This window comes from Candoia aspera, chromosome 16 (genome assembly GCF_035149785.1).
Source record: "Candoia aspera isolate rCanAsp1 chromosome 16, rCanAsp1.hap2, whole genome shotgun sequence".
In the NCBI taxonomy this organism is placed as follows: domain Eukaryota; kingdom Metazoa; phylum Chordata; class Lepidosauria; order Squamata; family Boidae; genus Candoia; species Candoia aspera.
This window is the reverse complement of record NC_086168.1, coordinates 11,605,677-11,621,171: the sequence shown is the minus strand read 5'-3', so window position 1 is coordinate 11,621,171 and position 15,495 is coordinate 11,605,677. Positions and strand designations below refer to the sequence as shown.

General features: G+C 57.6%; 2 protein-coding genes across 9 annotated transcripts in view; one reads left to right on the top strand and one right to left on the bottom strand.

Annotated features, from left to right (window-relative positions):
• Positions 1-15,495, bottom strand: part of PDCL (phosducin like) — a 242,491-nt gene that overhangs the window by 80,667 nt on the left and 146,329 nt on the right. The gene's annotated exons all lie outside the window — the stretch shown is intronic.
• Positions 1-15,495, top strand: part of DAB2IP (DAB2 interacting protein) — an 85,065-nt gene that overhangs the window by 67,216 nt on the left and 2,354 nt on the right. For 7 of the 8 annotated variants that reach the window (XM_063316555.1, XM_063316550.1, XM_063316548.1 and 4 more), the window contains 12 exons: positions 207-360; positions 1,201-1,299; positions 2,324-2,878; positions 5,669-5,813; positions 6,693-6,837; positions 7,796-8,032; positions 8,709-8,910; positions 10,048-10,226; positions 10,814-11,687; positions 12,570-12,710; positions 14,403-14,605; positions 14,842-14,929. In XM_063316555.1, coding sequence (XP_063172625.1) covers positions 217-360; positions 1,201-1,299; positions 2,324-2,878; positions 5,669-5,813; positions 6,693-6,837; positions 7,796-8,032; positions 8,709-8,910; positions 10,048-10,226; positions 10,814-11,687; positions 12,570-12,710; positions 14,403-14,605; positions 14,842-14,929 — 3,012 coding nt within the window. In that variant the 5' untranslated portion in view covers positions 207-216. The remainder of the gene's footprint in view (positions 1-206; positions 361-1,200; positions 1,300-2,323; positions 2,879-5,668; positions 5,814-6,692; positions 6,838-7,795; positions 8,033-8,708; positions 8,911-10,047; positions 10,227-10,813; positions 11,688-12,569; positions 12,711-14,402; positions 14,606-14,841; positions 14,930-15,495) is intronic. The other variant, XM_063316549.1, reaches the window with a different exon arrangement.

Genomic DNA, 15,495 nt, shown 5'->3' with positions numbered 1-15,495 from the left:
GCTTGCGCCGCAGACCCCGCTGCGAATCGTCTGCTGGGTCGAGGTGGCACCGCTCCACTGCCCACTTCAGGGGGGATTTGGGCGTCATAAAACGGGGCAGACGTTCCACCACCCCAAACCTTCGCGCCCCAATCGCTTGCGCTGAGGGCTCCTGGTGGATGCTGAGAGCTGAATGGTCCGCTCAGGCCCCTTTCTCCTCCCCCCAGATCCCATCTAATGCCGAGGCTGAAGGAATCGCGTTCCCACGAGTCACTACTCAGCCCCGGTAGCGCAGTGGAGGCCCTGGACCTCAGCATGGAGGAGGAGGTGGCCATCAAGCCTGTGCACAGCAGCATCCTTGGCCAGGATTTCTGCTTCGAGGTGAGCACCGTGCCGGGGCCGGGGGTGGCAGTGCAGCACGCTGGGCATCTCGCTGGGGGATGGAAAGCGGAGGGCTGGACTAGATGCGGGTTCTGTTTGATTTTCTTACGCGCGGTGAAGATTAGGGATGGAACCTCCACAGTCAGGGGCAGTCTACCTCAACATTGGCTTCGGGAGAGTAGAATCAGGAAAGGTGGCCGCTTTTTTGACCGTGCTTCTGGATTATTTGGCAAGGCCTCTGGTTCGATCCGACGGGGCCAAGCTTGGGGTCGGTATCCAACATACTGGTGGGTGCCCTTCCGTGCCCCAGAGTTTGTGCCCTGAGGGTCCCTGGTAGATGAAGATATCTATTTACATGGGTGGGAGCCCAGGCCAGAGGGCAGGACCACAAGGACCGTCTAATCCCAACACAGGATGGAGACCTGCATGGGTCGGAGCTGCTGGAACGGGTGTTCCCTGGAGACAGGAGGCAGAACCGGTGGCCCTGCTCAGAGGGCCCTTTGGACCCCCTGCAAAGCAACCCCAGTCGCAAACAGCTGGAAGGTTCTCCAAAACGTCCCCTTGTTTTCCTGGTCCAATGTGCACGGGAGAGCATTTTCTCTTCCTGGATCAGAGACCAGGTCCGTCAAGCGCAGCTTCGCCCGTTTGCAGCCATGCATGACTCCCACAAGCATGGTGCATGTAAGAACAGAGCCTCATTTTCCAGGGGCAGCCTATCTCAGGACCAGCTGCGGAGGGACAACCAAGACAGGGGACTTCTACAGCGGTTGCTCAAGACTGGAGGTTTCTTGCCCAAAGACCCCCACGACCACCAGCTCTCCCTTCTCTCTTCCCTTGCAGGTGACAACATCGTCTGGCAGTAAATGCTTTTCCTGCCGATCTGCAGCAGAGCGGGACAAATGGATGGAGAACCTGCGACGCGCTGTGCACCCAAACAAGGTAGCGTTGGGGAAGGTCTTTTGCCAGGCTTCCCTTGTTTGCTCCCCCCAGTTTTCTAACTCCCTCTAAAGGAGAAGGCTAGTAGAGCACCAGTTCACTGAACTCTTTGGAGAAAGGCATGTCCGTTAAATCCAAGTGTCTGTTAAATCCAAATATACACCAGTTGAGTCAGTTCAGTCTGCCTAATTATATACAACTGATGTAAATGGTATTATTTGCAGGAGTGCCTCGACCCAAATGGGACATTTCTCTGGTGTATCTGAAGTCGGCTCAACCAAGGGTTTACTGACTATCCAGAAGCTGTTTTGTTAGGGACATAGATAAAAATTCTCAAGAGTGCAAATTGTTGGCCTACCTTTAGAGTCCTTTACACATCTCTGCAGATGTAAACTCATCCAGACATGCTTCTAGGTAAAGGTGCCTGGGATGGCAGATTTAATTGTTTCTTTTGTAATGCCAGCGGTTTTAAATTCCTGGAAAATGTGTGAATATTATAGGTGTACCATTAACAGCTGGCATACAATGAATCATGATTTTGGGAAGGACAGGATCAGTAATTTTTTGAGGCATTCTTTCCCTCATTTCTCTTCACCTTCCTGGCCAGATATCAGCCAAACACGTGGCACTGGATTCCTGGTCTCCCCAGGCAAGCTAGTGGCAGTGGACGATGGGGAGCCCTGGAGAAGGCTGGACCATCCATGGTGGCTTGTTGCCCAAGTCTGAGGGCCTGCCCAGCCTTCCAGCTCTTCCTGTCGCCATCCCTGTTGTGACTTCCTTGGCAGCCCAGCTGGAAAGGTGCAACTCATATCTCTTTAGTTCTGATCGGGAAGATAAATAAGCAGGATTGGTTCTGCAAATGCCTGAGAGCTGGCACTTCCCTTAAAGTAAAATTGCAATTAAGGATCAAACTTTGCCTTGACCCGTTCCAAGAATGAAGCCCTCTGTCCTTGCATTTTTCCACCTGGGCCTGCTGCCTCCTCCACCCCGCCTCCCCGTAACCTCGGGTCCCACGTCTCCTTCCCAGGACAACAGTCGGCGAGTCGAGAACATGCTCCAGCTGTGGATTATTGAAGCCAAAGAACTGCCTGCCAAGAAGAGATACCTGTGCGAACTCTGCCTGGATGAGGCTCTCTATGCACGCACAACCTGCAAGCTGAAAACGGACAATGTCTTCTGGGGGGAGCACTTTGAGTTCAACAACCTCCCGCCCCTGCGGAGTATCGCTGTTCACTTGTACAAGGAGACAGACAAGAAGAAGAAGAAGGACAAGACCAACTTCATCGGGCTGGTCAGCATCCCGGCCGGCTCCGTCACGGGGCGTCAGTTTGTGGAGAAGTGGTACCCTGTTGTGACGCCCAACCCCAGCAAGGGCAAGTCCGGCGGGCCCATGATCCGCATCAAGTCACGCTACCAGAGCATGAACGTGCTCCCCATGGAAACGTACAAGGAGTTTGCTGAGTACATCACCAACAACTACATGGTGCTCTGCTCCGTGCTGGAGCCGCTGCTGAGCGTCAAGAACAAGGAGGAGATGTCCTCGGCCTTGGTCCACATCCTGCAGAGCACGGGAAAGGCCAAGGTAGGATTCTCGGGCAGAGGGACGGGGGCAGCGGTTCAGTCTGCTCCCACGTGGAACGTTGCATGCCCCAAAACAAAACGCACCGAGAAAGGAGCTGCGGCCAAGCTCTTGGCTTTGGGCAACTGATGCTGCAGGTCTGTGAACCCCGCTTACCTGCCACATCCCCCAAACGCCTCGCTGCTTTGGCTTCGCAGGGTGGAATTAAATTGTCGCCCTGACAGTGAGGACAAAACCGTTTTACCCATCAAAGATGGTCGGGAGGCTGTGAAGGGATAGGTGGCCGCACCCCGGCGGAAGGTCTTGCCGAAGCTGGGCTGGCTGAGCTCTGCTGGGCCGAGGGTTTGGACGATCGCCGGGCTGGGCTGGGCTGGGCTGGGCTGGGCTGCCTGTTTATGCCCCGGGGATCAAACCTCTTCTCCCTTAAAGCATCAGTTCCCGCAAAGGAGGGGAAGGAGAAATGATTCCCCACTTCCTTATTGTCTGCATTCTTTGCAAACTGAGCTGGTCTTCCTGGGACAAATCCTCCCACCGAGGAAGGGTCAGCAGCCCATCAGCCTCTTCGAGGTGAGCTGCTTGGACAGAGGGGTCCCCTTCTCCCCACCCCCTGGTTCTTGGAAGCTGCTGGGCCGTCTCTGCCCTCTGCAGCCCAGATTCCCGCTGGCGCACCCAGGGCCGTTCCTGCCACCTGGCCAGTTCTGTCGGGCTTCCCTTCCGAGCAAGAGAGTGCTGCGTTCCTTCTCAAGAACAAATGGGAGCTGCGCAGAGCATTTGGACGGGGGGACAAACCAGCACACGGGTGTTCCTGGGAGACCCCAGTGGTGAGGACCATGTGGCAGACCCATACGCACAGACCCCAGCCCCCGTTTATGCCCTTGAGGGCAGCATAAAACAGGGTGGCAGGTCTGCTGGCCAGCTGTAAATCCCACTCGCCAGGCGGCCGGCTTCCGCTCAGGCCCCTCCTCCCAGAGAGATGGGCGATTGGGTGATATTTCTTATAAGAGCTGTTAGTCCAGCTAATTATGACTTTAATCAATTTTACGAGCACAGTCACGGTCCTCCTTTCGGCAGTAATTGCGTTCTTCTAAGAGGGCGTGAGTGGTGGCTACCGAGTTAGCATATTCCCCCCCCCACCGCATCCATTCCTCAAGGAGGCCCCTTTGGCGTCCCTGCTGGGGCCACTTCAGCCGGGAGCCCTGAGGCTGCTCCACGCATTGGGACACCGGTGCGGTCACATCCCCGGGACGTTGCCCTGAGGTTGCAGCCAGCTCTACTTTTCACCCTTCCCAGCCCAAAGGACGAGATGGGCTTTGAGGACATCTAGTGCCAGATCATCCCCTTGCCAACTTGACGTATTCCTACTGGGCTCTGGGGACATTGTTCTTGGTGTGGCTGGTACTCAGATAGACTGCCTTAGCAAATGGGGGCTCCAAATGGTCTCAAGGGGAGAGCTTAACATATTAACAGTGGACCTGCCAATAAATGGATCAGACTGATGGGCACTGGAGTTCCACACATGTGGGGAGCTATGTTTCTTATCCTCCCCCCACAGGATGTTCCCGGGTGTCATATCTACCCCACTGACCCTGACGGGACCCAACTGCCTCGGGAAAAGTTGGCTGCCCCATCCTGGTGCGTTTGGGTGTCGGGGGGAGACGGATGGCATTTGCTGAAACAGGGAAACCGAAGGCCTGGGGGAGCAGAACCGGAGAATGTCTTTGGGTGGGGGGGAAGCCACAGCTGCCACTGGCCACGCGCTCTACTGCTTTCAGGGCTAATAACCCGTCTCGGTAGTAATAGCTCTGCTGCTCATAAAATCTGCTGACTCTGCAAACCTCAGAGCCCTGGGGGGAAAGCATTGCTGCTGCCCGCCCCCACCCCCCGTCCCTGCAGTATTACTTCAGGAGGAGCAGGTGAAGGAGAGACAGAGACAGAGACGGGCTCCCCAGAGATGACGCCTCTTCAGCTCACACAGAACGTGGCTCATCCCTAAAGCCGGCTCTTTAAAAGGTCCCTCTTCCCAGCACTTCCAATCAGCCTTCGCGCAAGGCCCTTTCCAGCCCGGCCAGCGACGGGAGCAGAAATGATCCAGCCGAGCTCGGCCTATGCAGCCGAAACAGAAGCCAAAGGTGGCTGGACTTTTAAAAGCAGTGGATTAGCCGCATGGCCAAATAAAACAGGACGAAATGTGTCTGAGTAAAAGTTCGGAGAAGCAGAACCATCTCAGGGGCAAAGGCAGGCAGCACCAAGCCAGGAATGCTCACGAGGGTGGCGCAGGCTGGGGAGAAGAGTAGGGGGTAGGCACACCTGGCGGGTCGGACCCGGCAGGTGGGTCTGAAAGTCGGCGAGCCCTCGGCCGTCCCCCTGCCCTCCCTGGGTCTCCAGGAGCTCCTCCTCTGAGTCACGGCTGCGCTTCCTGGGCCCTACTGCCACCCATCCCACTCTCAGGGCCCGTTTCCCCCCCAAACTGCGGCTCAGGAGCTGCACACGAGGGGCCGGTCCCTAATGAGCGTTGCTCCCCTGTGAGCCCTGCTTCTCTGGGGATCACGGACTTCCCAGCACCACCGGGGAGTGCAACCAGGATGATGGTGGGCGAAATGGGGAGGGGGAGGAAGCCAAGGATTGCAGAAATGCAATTAAACGAACTTGAAGCACAACGTATTTAGAGGCCCTCTGGGTGGGGGGGGGGGTTGAACAAGGTGGGGGAGCCAGTGCCCACCCCCCCATGCCCGGCACCCCCCTCCACCCACGGGCCTGGCATCTTCTCACCTCAACACGCCCTCTGCTCCCCAGGACTTCCTGACGGACCTCATGATGTCGGAGGTGGACCGCTGTGGCGAGAATGAGCACCTCATTTTCCGTGAAAACACGCTGGCCACGAAAGCGATCGAGGAGTACCTGAAGCTGGTGGGGCAGAAGTACTTGCAGGATGCCTTAGGTAGGGCGGGCGGGGCAGACCCCCCGGGCTTTGGGGCAGGAGGGGCGGGGGACCGCCCTTGAACCTGGTCTTGCTGCTGGGGCCATGGAGGGTGTGCCGAGATGGGGCCTCTCACCTTTCCGCCCCTGCAGAGCTGAATTGCTGCGCGCAGGGATGGAATCAGCCGCGCTACTCCGCCTTGTCCCCAGGACGCCAGACCTCCCAGCACAAAAGCATTAAGCAAAAGGGCAGGAAGTCCAGGGACGCTTTTCCCACCAAAACGAGATCAGCAGCCCAGGAGAGGGATGGGGCTGCAGAAACCCCCCCCCCCCAATCTCCTAACCTCCCCGCCTCTTCACAAGCTGCTTTGAGCAAGGAATTGCCAGAAGGCACGTAGCAGCCCTGGGCGGTTTTTCTGCACGGCCTCTGGCTCATCTAAGCAGAGAGGGCAAAGCTGTTCTGTGTGGATTCCTGGAGGGGGCCAGGAGCGGGCCGGGGCAGCGTGGAATCCCATGAAATGTGGTCATGCAGGTGTGGGCGTTGGGGGGGGGCTTTTGCGGCGGGGAACCGGTCGCAAGAAAGAGTTCTGCAGCATCTGCTCTTCTGCTGCTTTACATCACTCACCTGCTCCCCTCCGTAGCTTTTCAGTATGAGGACCAGTAACTTGATAGGCCAGGGTGGAGGAGAGGGAACAAAGTTGGGCTCCTCCAGAAGCCACTTACTTCCTTTCCTTGGGCTCCCCCAGAATCTCTGTGAATGCTCAGACTGGGGCTTCATTTGGTTCCTTCCTTCCTTCCTTCCTTCCTTCCTTCCTTCCTTCCTTCCTTCCTCCCTCCCTCCCTCCCTCCCTCCCTCCCTCCCTCCCTCCCTCCCTCCCTCCCTCCCTTCCCATGCTTTCAGGCGAGTTCATCAAGGCGCTGTATGAATCGGATGAAAACTGCGAGGTGGATCCCAACAAGTGCTCATCCTCAGATCTCCTGGAGCACCAGAGCAACCTGAAGATGTGCTGCGAACTGGCCTTTTGCAAAATCATCAACTCATACTGGTAGGTGGGTTGTGCTACCAGGGCTGGCGGGGGGGCAGGCAGGTATTTGCTTTGTGCCGAACCTCTTCCTGCAAACGACCCCAAAGAGTTTAGAGGGGAGGCAGAGCCTTGCTGCCCCCCCGCCCCCGGTAAGTCCTGGAGGCCTCTAGGGACTGGCAAGCCACCTACACCATGTGCAAGTGAGCGATATCCCATGGAGGGCCGCTCTGTCCATGCTCAGAGGTTGCTGCACTTTCTTCCGTTAGAGAGGAGCCATGGCCACAGATGGGTGAGGAGAGTGAAAGCAGCTGGGAGGGGATGCAAGGAGATCGCCAACTGACCAGGAAAATCAGTGTGGCTCACTCTTACGCTTTTAACAGCTTCTCACACAGCCAAGCCACCCAAGCTGTCTGCCGAGGCCGCTGGGAGACCCAGCAGGGCCTTTGGAAAGCTGGCAGCCCAGCTGAAAAGGCTGGCCAAGGCCAACATGCCTGGGGGACACCATACCACAGCCCGCCTAGCGCCCCCCCAGACAGCTGCCATCCTGCAGCAGAACCCCTGACATTTCCACGCAGCTGCGGGTTTGGCCAGTCAGCCACCGGGACCCCTTCTGTGCCCACCTCTCTGTCTTCCTCCTTTGCGAATGGGGGCGCTGCTGGTCTAAAGATAGCCCGGAGGCTTTGCCCAGCAGGAATCTGCGGGCGAGTGCGGTGGATGGAAGGCCAACCCACGGCCTCACCTTGCTGGGGGTGAAGGCTCGGAGGTGGAAGATGAAACGTACAGCCTGCTGCCTCCGTGACTTGGTCGGAGTTCAGTGGAGATGCTGGGCAGCAGTGCCCTCGGCCATCCTCCGGATGCCAGGGCTGTAACACCCAGAAGGGAATCTGGACTTCCTGACCACTTGGGGCAGCCGTGTTGGAGGACGGGGCGCTTCTCCCCATGAGGCCCCCTCTGGAACCTGCCCCCCATCTCTCCACAGTGTCTTCCCGCGGGAGCTGAAAGAGGTCTTTGCCTCGTGGCGCCAAGAGTGCAGCAGCCGCGGCCGGCCAGACATCAGCGAGCGCCTGATCAGCGCCTCCCTCTTCCTCCGCTTCCTCTGCCCGGCCATCATGTCGCCCTCCCTGTTCAACCTGCTCCAGGAGTACCCAGACGATCGCACTGCCCGGACATTAACCCTCATTGCCAAGGTCACCCAAAACCTGGCCAACTTCGCCAAGTAAGGCTCCTCTGGCTTGACCAGCTGATATGGGGGTTAGAAAGATAATCAAGAGGCCAGTCTGGCACCGTAGATTTCATTCCGTGGGACAGTAGGGACTAGCAGCTTGAACACATCAAGATTCCCAGGCAACTGTATTTTGCACTCCAGTCGCCATCCCGTAGGGTTCATTTCTGATTCAGGGTTTGGTCTGTGAAAGGGAGGTGGGGGGAAGAACCCATTCTCTCTCCCCAGCCTTCTGCATACACATCTCTCACTGTTATGAATTTTTAAAGCCTCTGAAACCAAGAGGATCAGTTGCAGGGGGAAAAAACCCACAACCCCGCCACGCTGCTGGTTTTCTACTTAAGCCCAGGGCTTTGCTGGAAACAAAGGGGAAAGATTTCAAGAAATCTCTCCACCAGCTTTACTGGGGAGTTCTGAGCTGCTTATCCGAAAAAACAGCCCAAAAAGAAATAAGCCTTGGAACCGCAGCGACGCAGTCTCCGAAATGCAGGGCGCAGCACAAAGCGGCGTTGCCCGGCTGCGTCTCCTCGCTCAGCCGCCCTTCCCCTGCTTGGAACAGCGTTCGGCTCTGACGGCTGGCACCCTCGCGTTTGCTGCTCTGAATTTCCAGCCCGTGGGCCCTCTGGCCGAAGGAGGGTATGAAATTTGTCCCCAATGCCTTTGATAACAGGTTTGGGAGTAAGGAAGAATATATGTCCTTCATGAACCAGTTTTTGGAACACGAGTGGACCAACATGCAGCGCTTTTTGCTGGAGATCTCCAACCCAGAGACCCTCTCGAACACGGCAGGCTTTGAGGGCTACATCGACCTGGGCCGGGAGCTGGCCACATTGCACTCCCTGCTCTGGGAAGTGGTTGCTCAGCTGGACCAGGTAATCTTCAGAAGCACCACTGTCTCCCGTACGGTTGGCATACCCCTTTGAGCAGCAAAAGATTTTGGAGACTGAGATCCTAAACAGGGCTCAAGGGTGCCCCCGGGACTGCTTTTGAGCACTGGGGCTGAAGGGTGCCTTTTAGAATCTTACCATCGTTTTTCCCCCCCAGTTAATAAAAGAAGACTTCAGACTGTTTATTGCTCTAATTTACAAAACACTGTGTTTTTAAAAATGCCAAAGAAAAAGATGAGAAGGGCAAAACCTATAAATACATCACAATGCATATAGCAAAACAACTCTGGTTTCAAACCACAAATTGAACCTTGACCATGTAGAATCTTACTAGTCAGTCTGTCCATTGTGCGGTTTGCTGACTCAGTGGCAGAGACTGAAAAGCGTCTCTGGCCAGGCTCTGAAATCCAGAAGCTGCAGGACAGTGTCTTGGCGTGCACGCCACACTTGAATCCTGCCAAGGTCTCTGTACATCTATAAAATCCAAGTTTGAGGGACAAAATTCAACCTGAACGTCTTTTAAAGTTACTTCTCTACCCCCAATTATACTAAAAATAATCTGAATATTACCCAAACTGGACAATAGCGTCCCCTCAAATATATTTCATTTCCATGTAAAGCAGCTGTTCATCGTCAGTGTCTAGTGAGGTATCCATTAAAATCAGGGAGAAAATCTTGATAAATTAGGCTCCCTCAGGGATCATAAGAAACAGAGTAAAGCCTCTTTAAAGTACAAGACCATTGCCCTGTTAAAATAGGAAATTCCAACTTTTTCCTCCACATGTCTTGTAGATGGTCAGTTCCCTGCCTTGAAAATGCTTTTCTTCTGTCCATAGAAGGTTTAGGATTGCCCAGCCCCCTTTTGAACAATTCAAACACTTCCTCTGTTGGGGAAGCTCAGGTCCACATTGTGAAAAACTTACCCACTGCAGCAGTTCCCACTCATTAGGGCCCCCACTTCTCCTTATTTTAAAAGCCAGGCATCCGGGCCTTGAAAGCCCGTGGGCTGGATGGGCGGAGCCTTCCGCATTCACCGCATTAATGGGTTTGCCTGAAAACGTACCCGAGGAAGGTGCCACAATGAGAGCAGAGCGACGGTCCCATGGTTTTTCTCCCTTGCAGAACACAGCCACAAAGCTGGGTCCCCTGCCACGCCTCCTCAGGGACGTCAACGCCGCTCTGAGCAACCCGTCCTGCGTGCAGGTCTCCATCACGACGGATCCTGCGGCCTTGACACCCAGCGCCGGCAACGGCATCTCGGTCGGGCTGCAGAAGATGGTGATTGAGAACGACCTGCCTGGGTAAGAGCGAACGGGGGGGCCAGGAGAGACGGACGTGCCGGGATGGGCAGGCCGGTTTGGCTGTTGCAGAGGCTGCCCCCGGAGGGAGGGGTCCGCGTGGGGGAGCCAGTCCTTGGGGTGTGGAAGGGCGGGGGGAGAAGGCTGAGCAGCCGGGGTGAGGCAAAGACCGATTGCTCAGGCCAAGTGCCCACCCGGCCGCTGAGCCAGGATAGGTGGGCAGTGGGCGGTGGCCCTGCATGGCACCTGATGCCAACCCCTGCTGCCTTGGCGATGACCCACAGCCAAGGGAATCAACCGGCGGCCGCTCTGTCCCTACCCCCTGCCCTGTGGGAATCAGGAGTCCAAGGAAAAGGAACAAGGATGGGGAGGGGGCCCGAGGGCGCAAAGCTTCCGGAGAGTTGCTTCCCTGGCAGCGGCCCGTGCTTGACCTGAGGGTGGCAGATGCGGTGCGCTTACCTGCCGGCCTGCTTGCTGTCCTCTGCATAGCGCGTTTCTCTCTCTGTCTCGCCGTTTCTCCTTTTCTTCTTTTTCTTCTTCTTTGCCTTCTCCTTCTTCCTCTTCCTTATGCATTTTTATTTCCCCCACAGTCTGATAGATTTCACACGGTTACCGTCTCCAACCCCTGAAAACAAGGACTTGTTTTTTGTCACAAGGTCTGCGGGGGCTCAGCCGTCGCCCGCCCGGAGCTCCAGCTACTCGGAGGCCAATGAGCCCGACGTCCAGATGGCCAATGGCAGCAAGAGCCTCTCCATGGTGGACTTGCAAGACAATCGCCTTTTGGACGGCGGGGGCGGCGGGCCGGGGGCCACCGAAGCGCTCCCCGAGAGCCACCCCTCGGCCGGGCAGGCCTGGGGCGCGCGGACTCAGCAGAGCGGCGTGACGGGCACAGCCACCGTGCGCCGCTCTGGACAGACCCCCACCACCCCCAACACTGAGAACGCCCCTGGCCGGCCCCAGCTGCTGGCGCCCCTCTCCTTCCAGAACCCCGTCTACCAGATGGCGGCGGGCCTGCCCCTCTCCCCCCGGGGACTGGCCGACTCGGGCTCCGAGGGCCACAGCTCGCTCAGCTCCCACAGCAACAGCGAAGACTTGGCGGCAGCCACCAAGCACGGGTTCGGCAACCCCACCGTCCCCGAGGACTTTGCCCGGCGAGCCGGGGAACTGGCCCGCCGGCAGCTCTCAGTTGCTGAGAAGGGCGGGCAGCCCACGATGCCCCGGCAGAACAGCGGTGGCCCCCAGCGGCGGATAGACCAGCCCCCTCCCCCTCCCCCTCCCCCGCCTATCACTCGGGGCAGGACCCCCCCCTCCTTACTGAGCACCTTGCAGTACCCCCGGCCCACCAGCGGGGGCCTGCTTTCCTCCTCACCTGACTGGCCGGGCAGCGGTGCCCGGCTCCGCCAGCAGTCCTCCTCCTCCAAGGGAGACAGTCCCGAAATGAAGCAGCGGACCATGCACAAACAGGTGAGTGGGGCAGCTCCGGGGGCTCAGGGGAGACAGGCCAGGTGATGAGCCCCCCATGGGCTGAAGGCAGCCACCCTGACGGGCACTTGCTTCTCCAAGAGGGCTCCTCCACCTCCTGGGTCCCTGCTGCACCCGTGGACCTTGCCAGCCATCTCCCTCTGCGCTGGTACTCACCCAGCACAGAGGGAAGGGTCAGCTTGGAGTGGTTCAGCCGCCCTGTTGAGGATAGTGGGGATGGGCGAGAAAGTCCTCCCATGCCCCATTTTGGATCTCTCTCTGCTGCTTCTGCCCACTCAGGAGGAGCCAGAAAGGGGCCAGACTGCCCGCTGCAAGTACGACCCAGCTCCTGTGGCCCAAGATGGCCGCTCAGCACTGCGCCTGGGACCGGGGTGGGGTCTTCTTCAGACTGTTATGCCCCACTCCCGCTTCCACCCTTTGGGGGAGAAGGCTTGCAAAGTCTGGCACCCTTTGCTTCAGCTGTGAGAGAGTCTGCCTCCTGTGGCACATTCCCTCTGAATCGTCCCCAAATCTAAAAGTGGCCCCCAAACAGAATAGCTGGGATGGGTCTCTCCTTTAGAAAGAGACAAGGAAAGATGCACCCACCTCTAGCTGGAACGCTTGAAAAGCTGGGAATCCGTCTGGGACTCCCTGTTGAGCCCAGCCCTATCAGCCCTGGACAGCCTCCAGGCGCGCAGACCTCCGTGCCCGGAAGTGCCCCCCACCAGCAGGGCCACAGCCAGGAAATCCAGAGTTGGGCATCCCCAGGAGCGAGAGGGCCCTGCCCGGCCCCTCTTCTCCACCCAGGGCACCGTGTCTGCTCTGTCGCCTTCTGTCTCCCCTTTCCCCTTCCTTCTTTTCGCTATGTGATGCCTTTCATTGCAGGCCCCTTCTCCAGTGAACCCCAACGCCCTGGACCGCACGGCCGCTTGGCTCCTGAACATGAACGTGCAGTTTTTGGAAGAGGAAAGTGCTGAGCCAGAATGCAAGCACAGGAGTAAAGACGAGCTCGGCCAAGGGGAAAAGGTAACGCCGGCGCCCCGCATCATGAGCTCCGGGGCTGGATCAAAACTCCCATCATCCCTTCCTGGTCCAGATAGGGCCAACCCGGAGACACCTGCTTGGCTCTGTGGGTGGCTGCAGCTGCGCTCCAAGACTGTAAGAGCACAGTCTCGAGCTTTCCCGCATGCAAAGCCATCTTTCAGCGCCGCATGTGGTCACTGAGCGCGGAGAGGGACCTCAGGAGCCCCAGAGGGGCTTGGTAGCTTCCAGGTGTGTGGACTTCCACTCCCAGAATCCTCATCAGTGGCCATGCTAGCTGTGGAATTCTGGGATTTGAAGTCCACACCCCCTGGAAATTGCCACAGGTGAGAAACACTGGACTGGATGTGAAGCGGCCACTCCCAGCAGCCACTAGAAACCCCCGTGGTAGCAAGCCTTGGGTCTAAAGACTGTGAGCAGGCAACGCTTAGGCTTGTGAAGCTAAGCGCCCCCCCCCCGCCAATCTCGCTTTCCTTGGGTGGTCTCAAAAAGAACAGCTGAGCAAAACCTCCATGCCCAGATGCACTCTGCTCTGAAGTTTTGTTGCTGGGAAGGGACAGCTAGCTTCCGGTCCTGCCTGTGAGGCGCCAGAGGGGAACGAGAAGGGCCACGGGAGGGCAAGCTGTGTCTCCCACCAACCCCACTGGCACGGCTGGAGGAGCTGGTTCAGAACACGGATGACCAGGCCAGACTTTCAGGATGTCTTTGTGCACCCCCAGCGTTGCACACCCGATCCCAGCACCAACTCGGGGAGCAGGGCCAGTGCCACATTGGTGGAGGCCCTGCCAGCCTCTTCTGGCAGTCAACGCATCATGCCCCTCCCTGGCTCCACCTTGCCCAGTTAAGTGGGCAGGGGGTCACCTCCTCTCTCCAGTGCAGACCCAGCAGCTTCGGAAAAGGCCCATACATGGTTCTTAAAACTCCCTACCCTTTGGTCCCACCCCCTCATCTCGCTGGCATCCATTAGCATTACCCCCCACCCCACCCCCATCCATTCACTGCCAAAGTCCTTGTCACAGATTCGCAGCTGATCTGCCTTTCTTTTTGCTTCGATAAACATCGGGGCTGTATAACATCTGCCACTTGAGCCTCTTCCTTAAATTCAAGCATTCAGACTCGCCTACCTTGCCCCCCTCTCCCAATTAAAGGAGAAAAGGGGGGGCAGCCTCCTTCCCCCACCCTGTTGCTGGCTGATGCTCTAAATCCCATTCCTCCCACTGCAGCACAGGATTGGGCCCAGGCTGTGCTTCCCAGCTCTTAATCAAGAGAAAGATAACTATTTTGATAAGCTTGGGTCAAGACCCTGGGCTAGTTGTGCTGCCTTTTATACAACCCGATAAGAAGTGATTAATCAGCAGCTAATACTGAACTCCCTGAGATGTTAGAGGAGAACTAATTCAGACACCCCAGAAAACCCTAGTCAATGTAGCACCTTTGCAGTGAGAGCCCAGAATTTGTTGGCAGGATCAGTCCCAAGACCTGAGCTAGCGGGGAAAAATGCACAAATTGGGCTTCCTCCACCTCCTTCCACTTACTCTGCCCTTTCTGCGGTGCCCAGTTCTCCCAGGGGTGCCCCACCAAGCCAGGGCATTGCTTTCGAAGAGGGTGGGTGGAGAAGAGGAGGCTGCTGCGGCAGAGCTGGTCTGGCCCCTCCATCAACCTCACCTCCTCCCACAGTACCAGCAAGACGTGGCGGTGCTGCAGGACAAGCTGCGCCTCTCTGCCAAGAAGCTGGAGGAGTACGAGGCCCGGTTCCGGTGCCAGGAGGAGAGCACCCAGAAGCTGGTGCTGGAGTACCAGGCCCGGCTAGAGGAGAGCGAGGAACGACTGCGGCGGCAGCAAGAGGACAAGGAGATGCAGATGAAGGGGATCATCAGCAGGTAAGGAAGGAGGGGACAGGACGGGGCCCCGGCTGGATCATGCTCCTGGACCCCGGGGGATTCACCCAGCAGGTGCTGATCTATCTAGCGTAGGCTGCGTGGGCCCGGCGTTTGGAAATGGGCGCGTGGCCAGAATTTCTCTACTGAAGGGAGGGTGTCATAAATCGAGGCTAAACAGAGTGGGGGAGGGGGGAAAGGCCGTACCTTTGAGAGGGGACTCCCTTTCCCACCCCCAGGCTGATGTCAGTGGAGGAAGAACTCAAGAAGGATCACGCGGAAATGCAGGCAGCCGTGGATTCCAAGCAGAAGATCATTGACGCGCAGGTGGGACCTCGCCCCAGGCTGCATTTGTGGGGGGAGGAATGGGCCGGGTGTGTCTCCCCATCAGGAAGGGAGACCCGGAACAAGGAGCGGTCATGGCATCTTATTCCCGCCCCAGCTGTCTTTGGGGTTGATAGCATTTCGCACGAGGCTGTGCCAGTACAGGCATTGGTCCCACATGCACCCAGGGCAGAGCAATGCATCTGGGAGGGGCACGCCACCCGAGCAGCCCCAGGGATTTGCTCAGCTCCTTGCACCTGAGCCTTTCGAGGCAATCAGAGGCCTCAGCAAGAGGCCCCTGGCTTGGCTCGGCCGTTAATTAGTCCACGGGCTCAATTGATTTGGGGTGAGGAGCTGCCACAGCCAGCCCAGATCTTCAGCAGCAGCCCGAGATAAGGCTGGAGGATGGCCACCCTTCCCAGGGGAGCCTGCCTCTCAAAACAATTTTATTCAAGGGGGATCGAGAAGAGAAGCTGCTTTGCTGCAAAGCAACAATGCAGGTGCCTTCTTGGGAAGCGAAAACGTCAGGGACTGGCAGGCCCAGAAAAGAGGAAGACCCTTACCCCAAA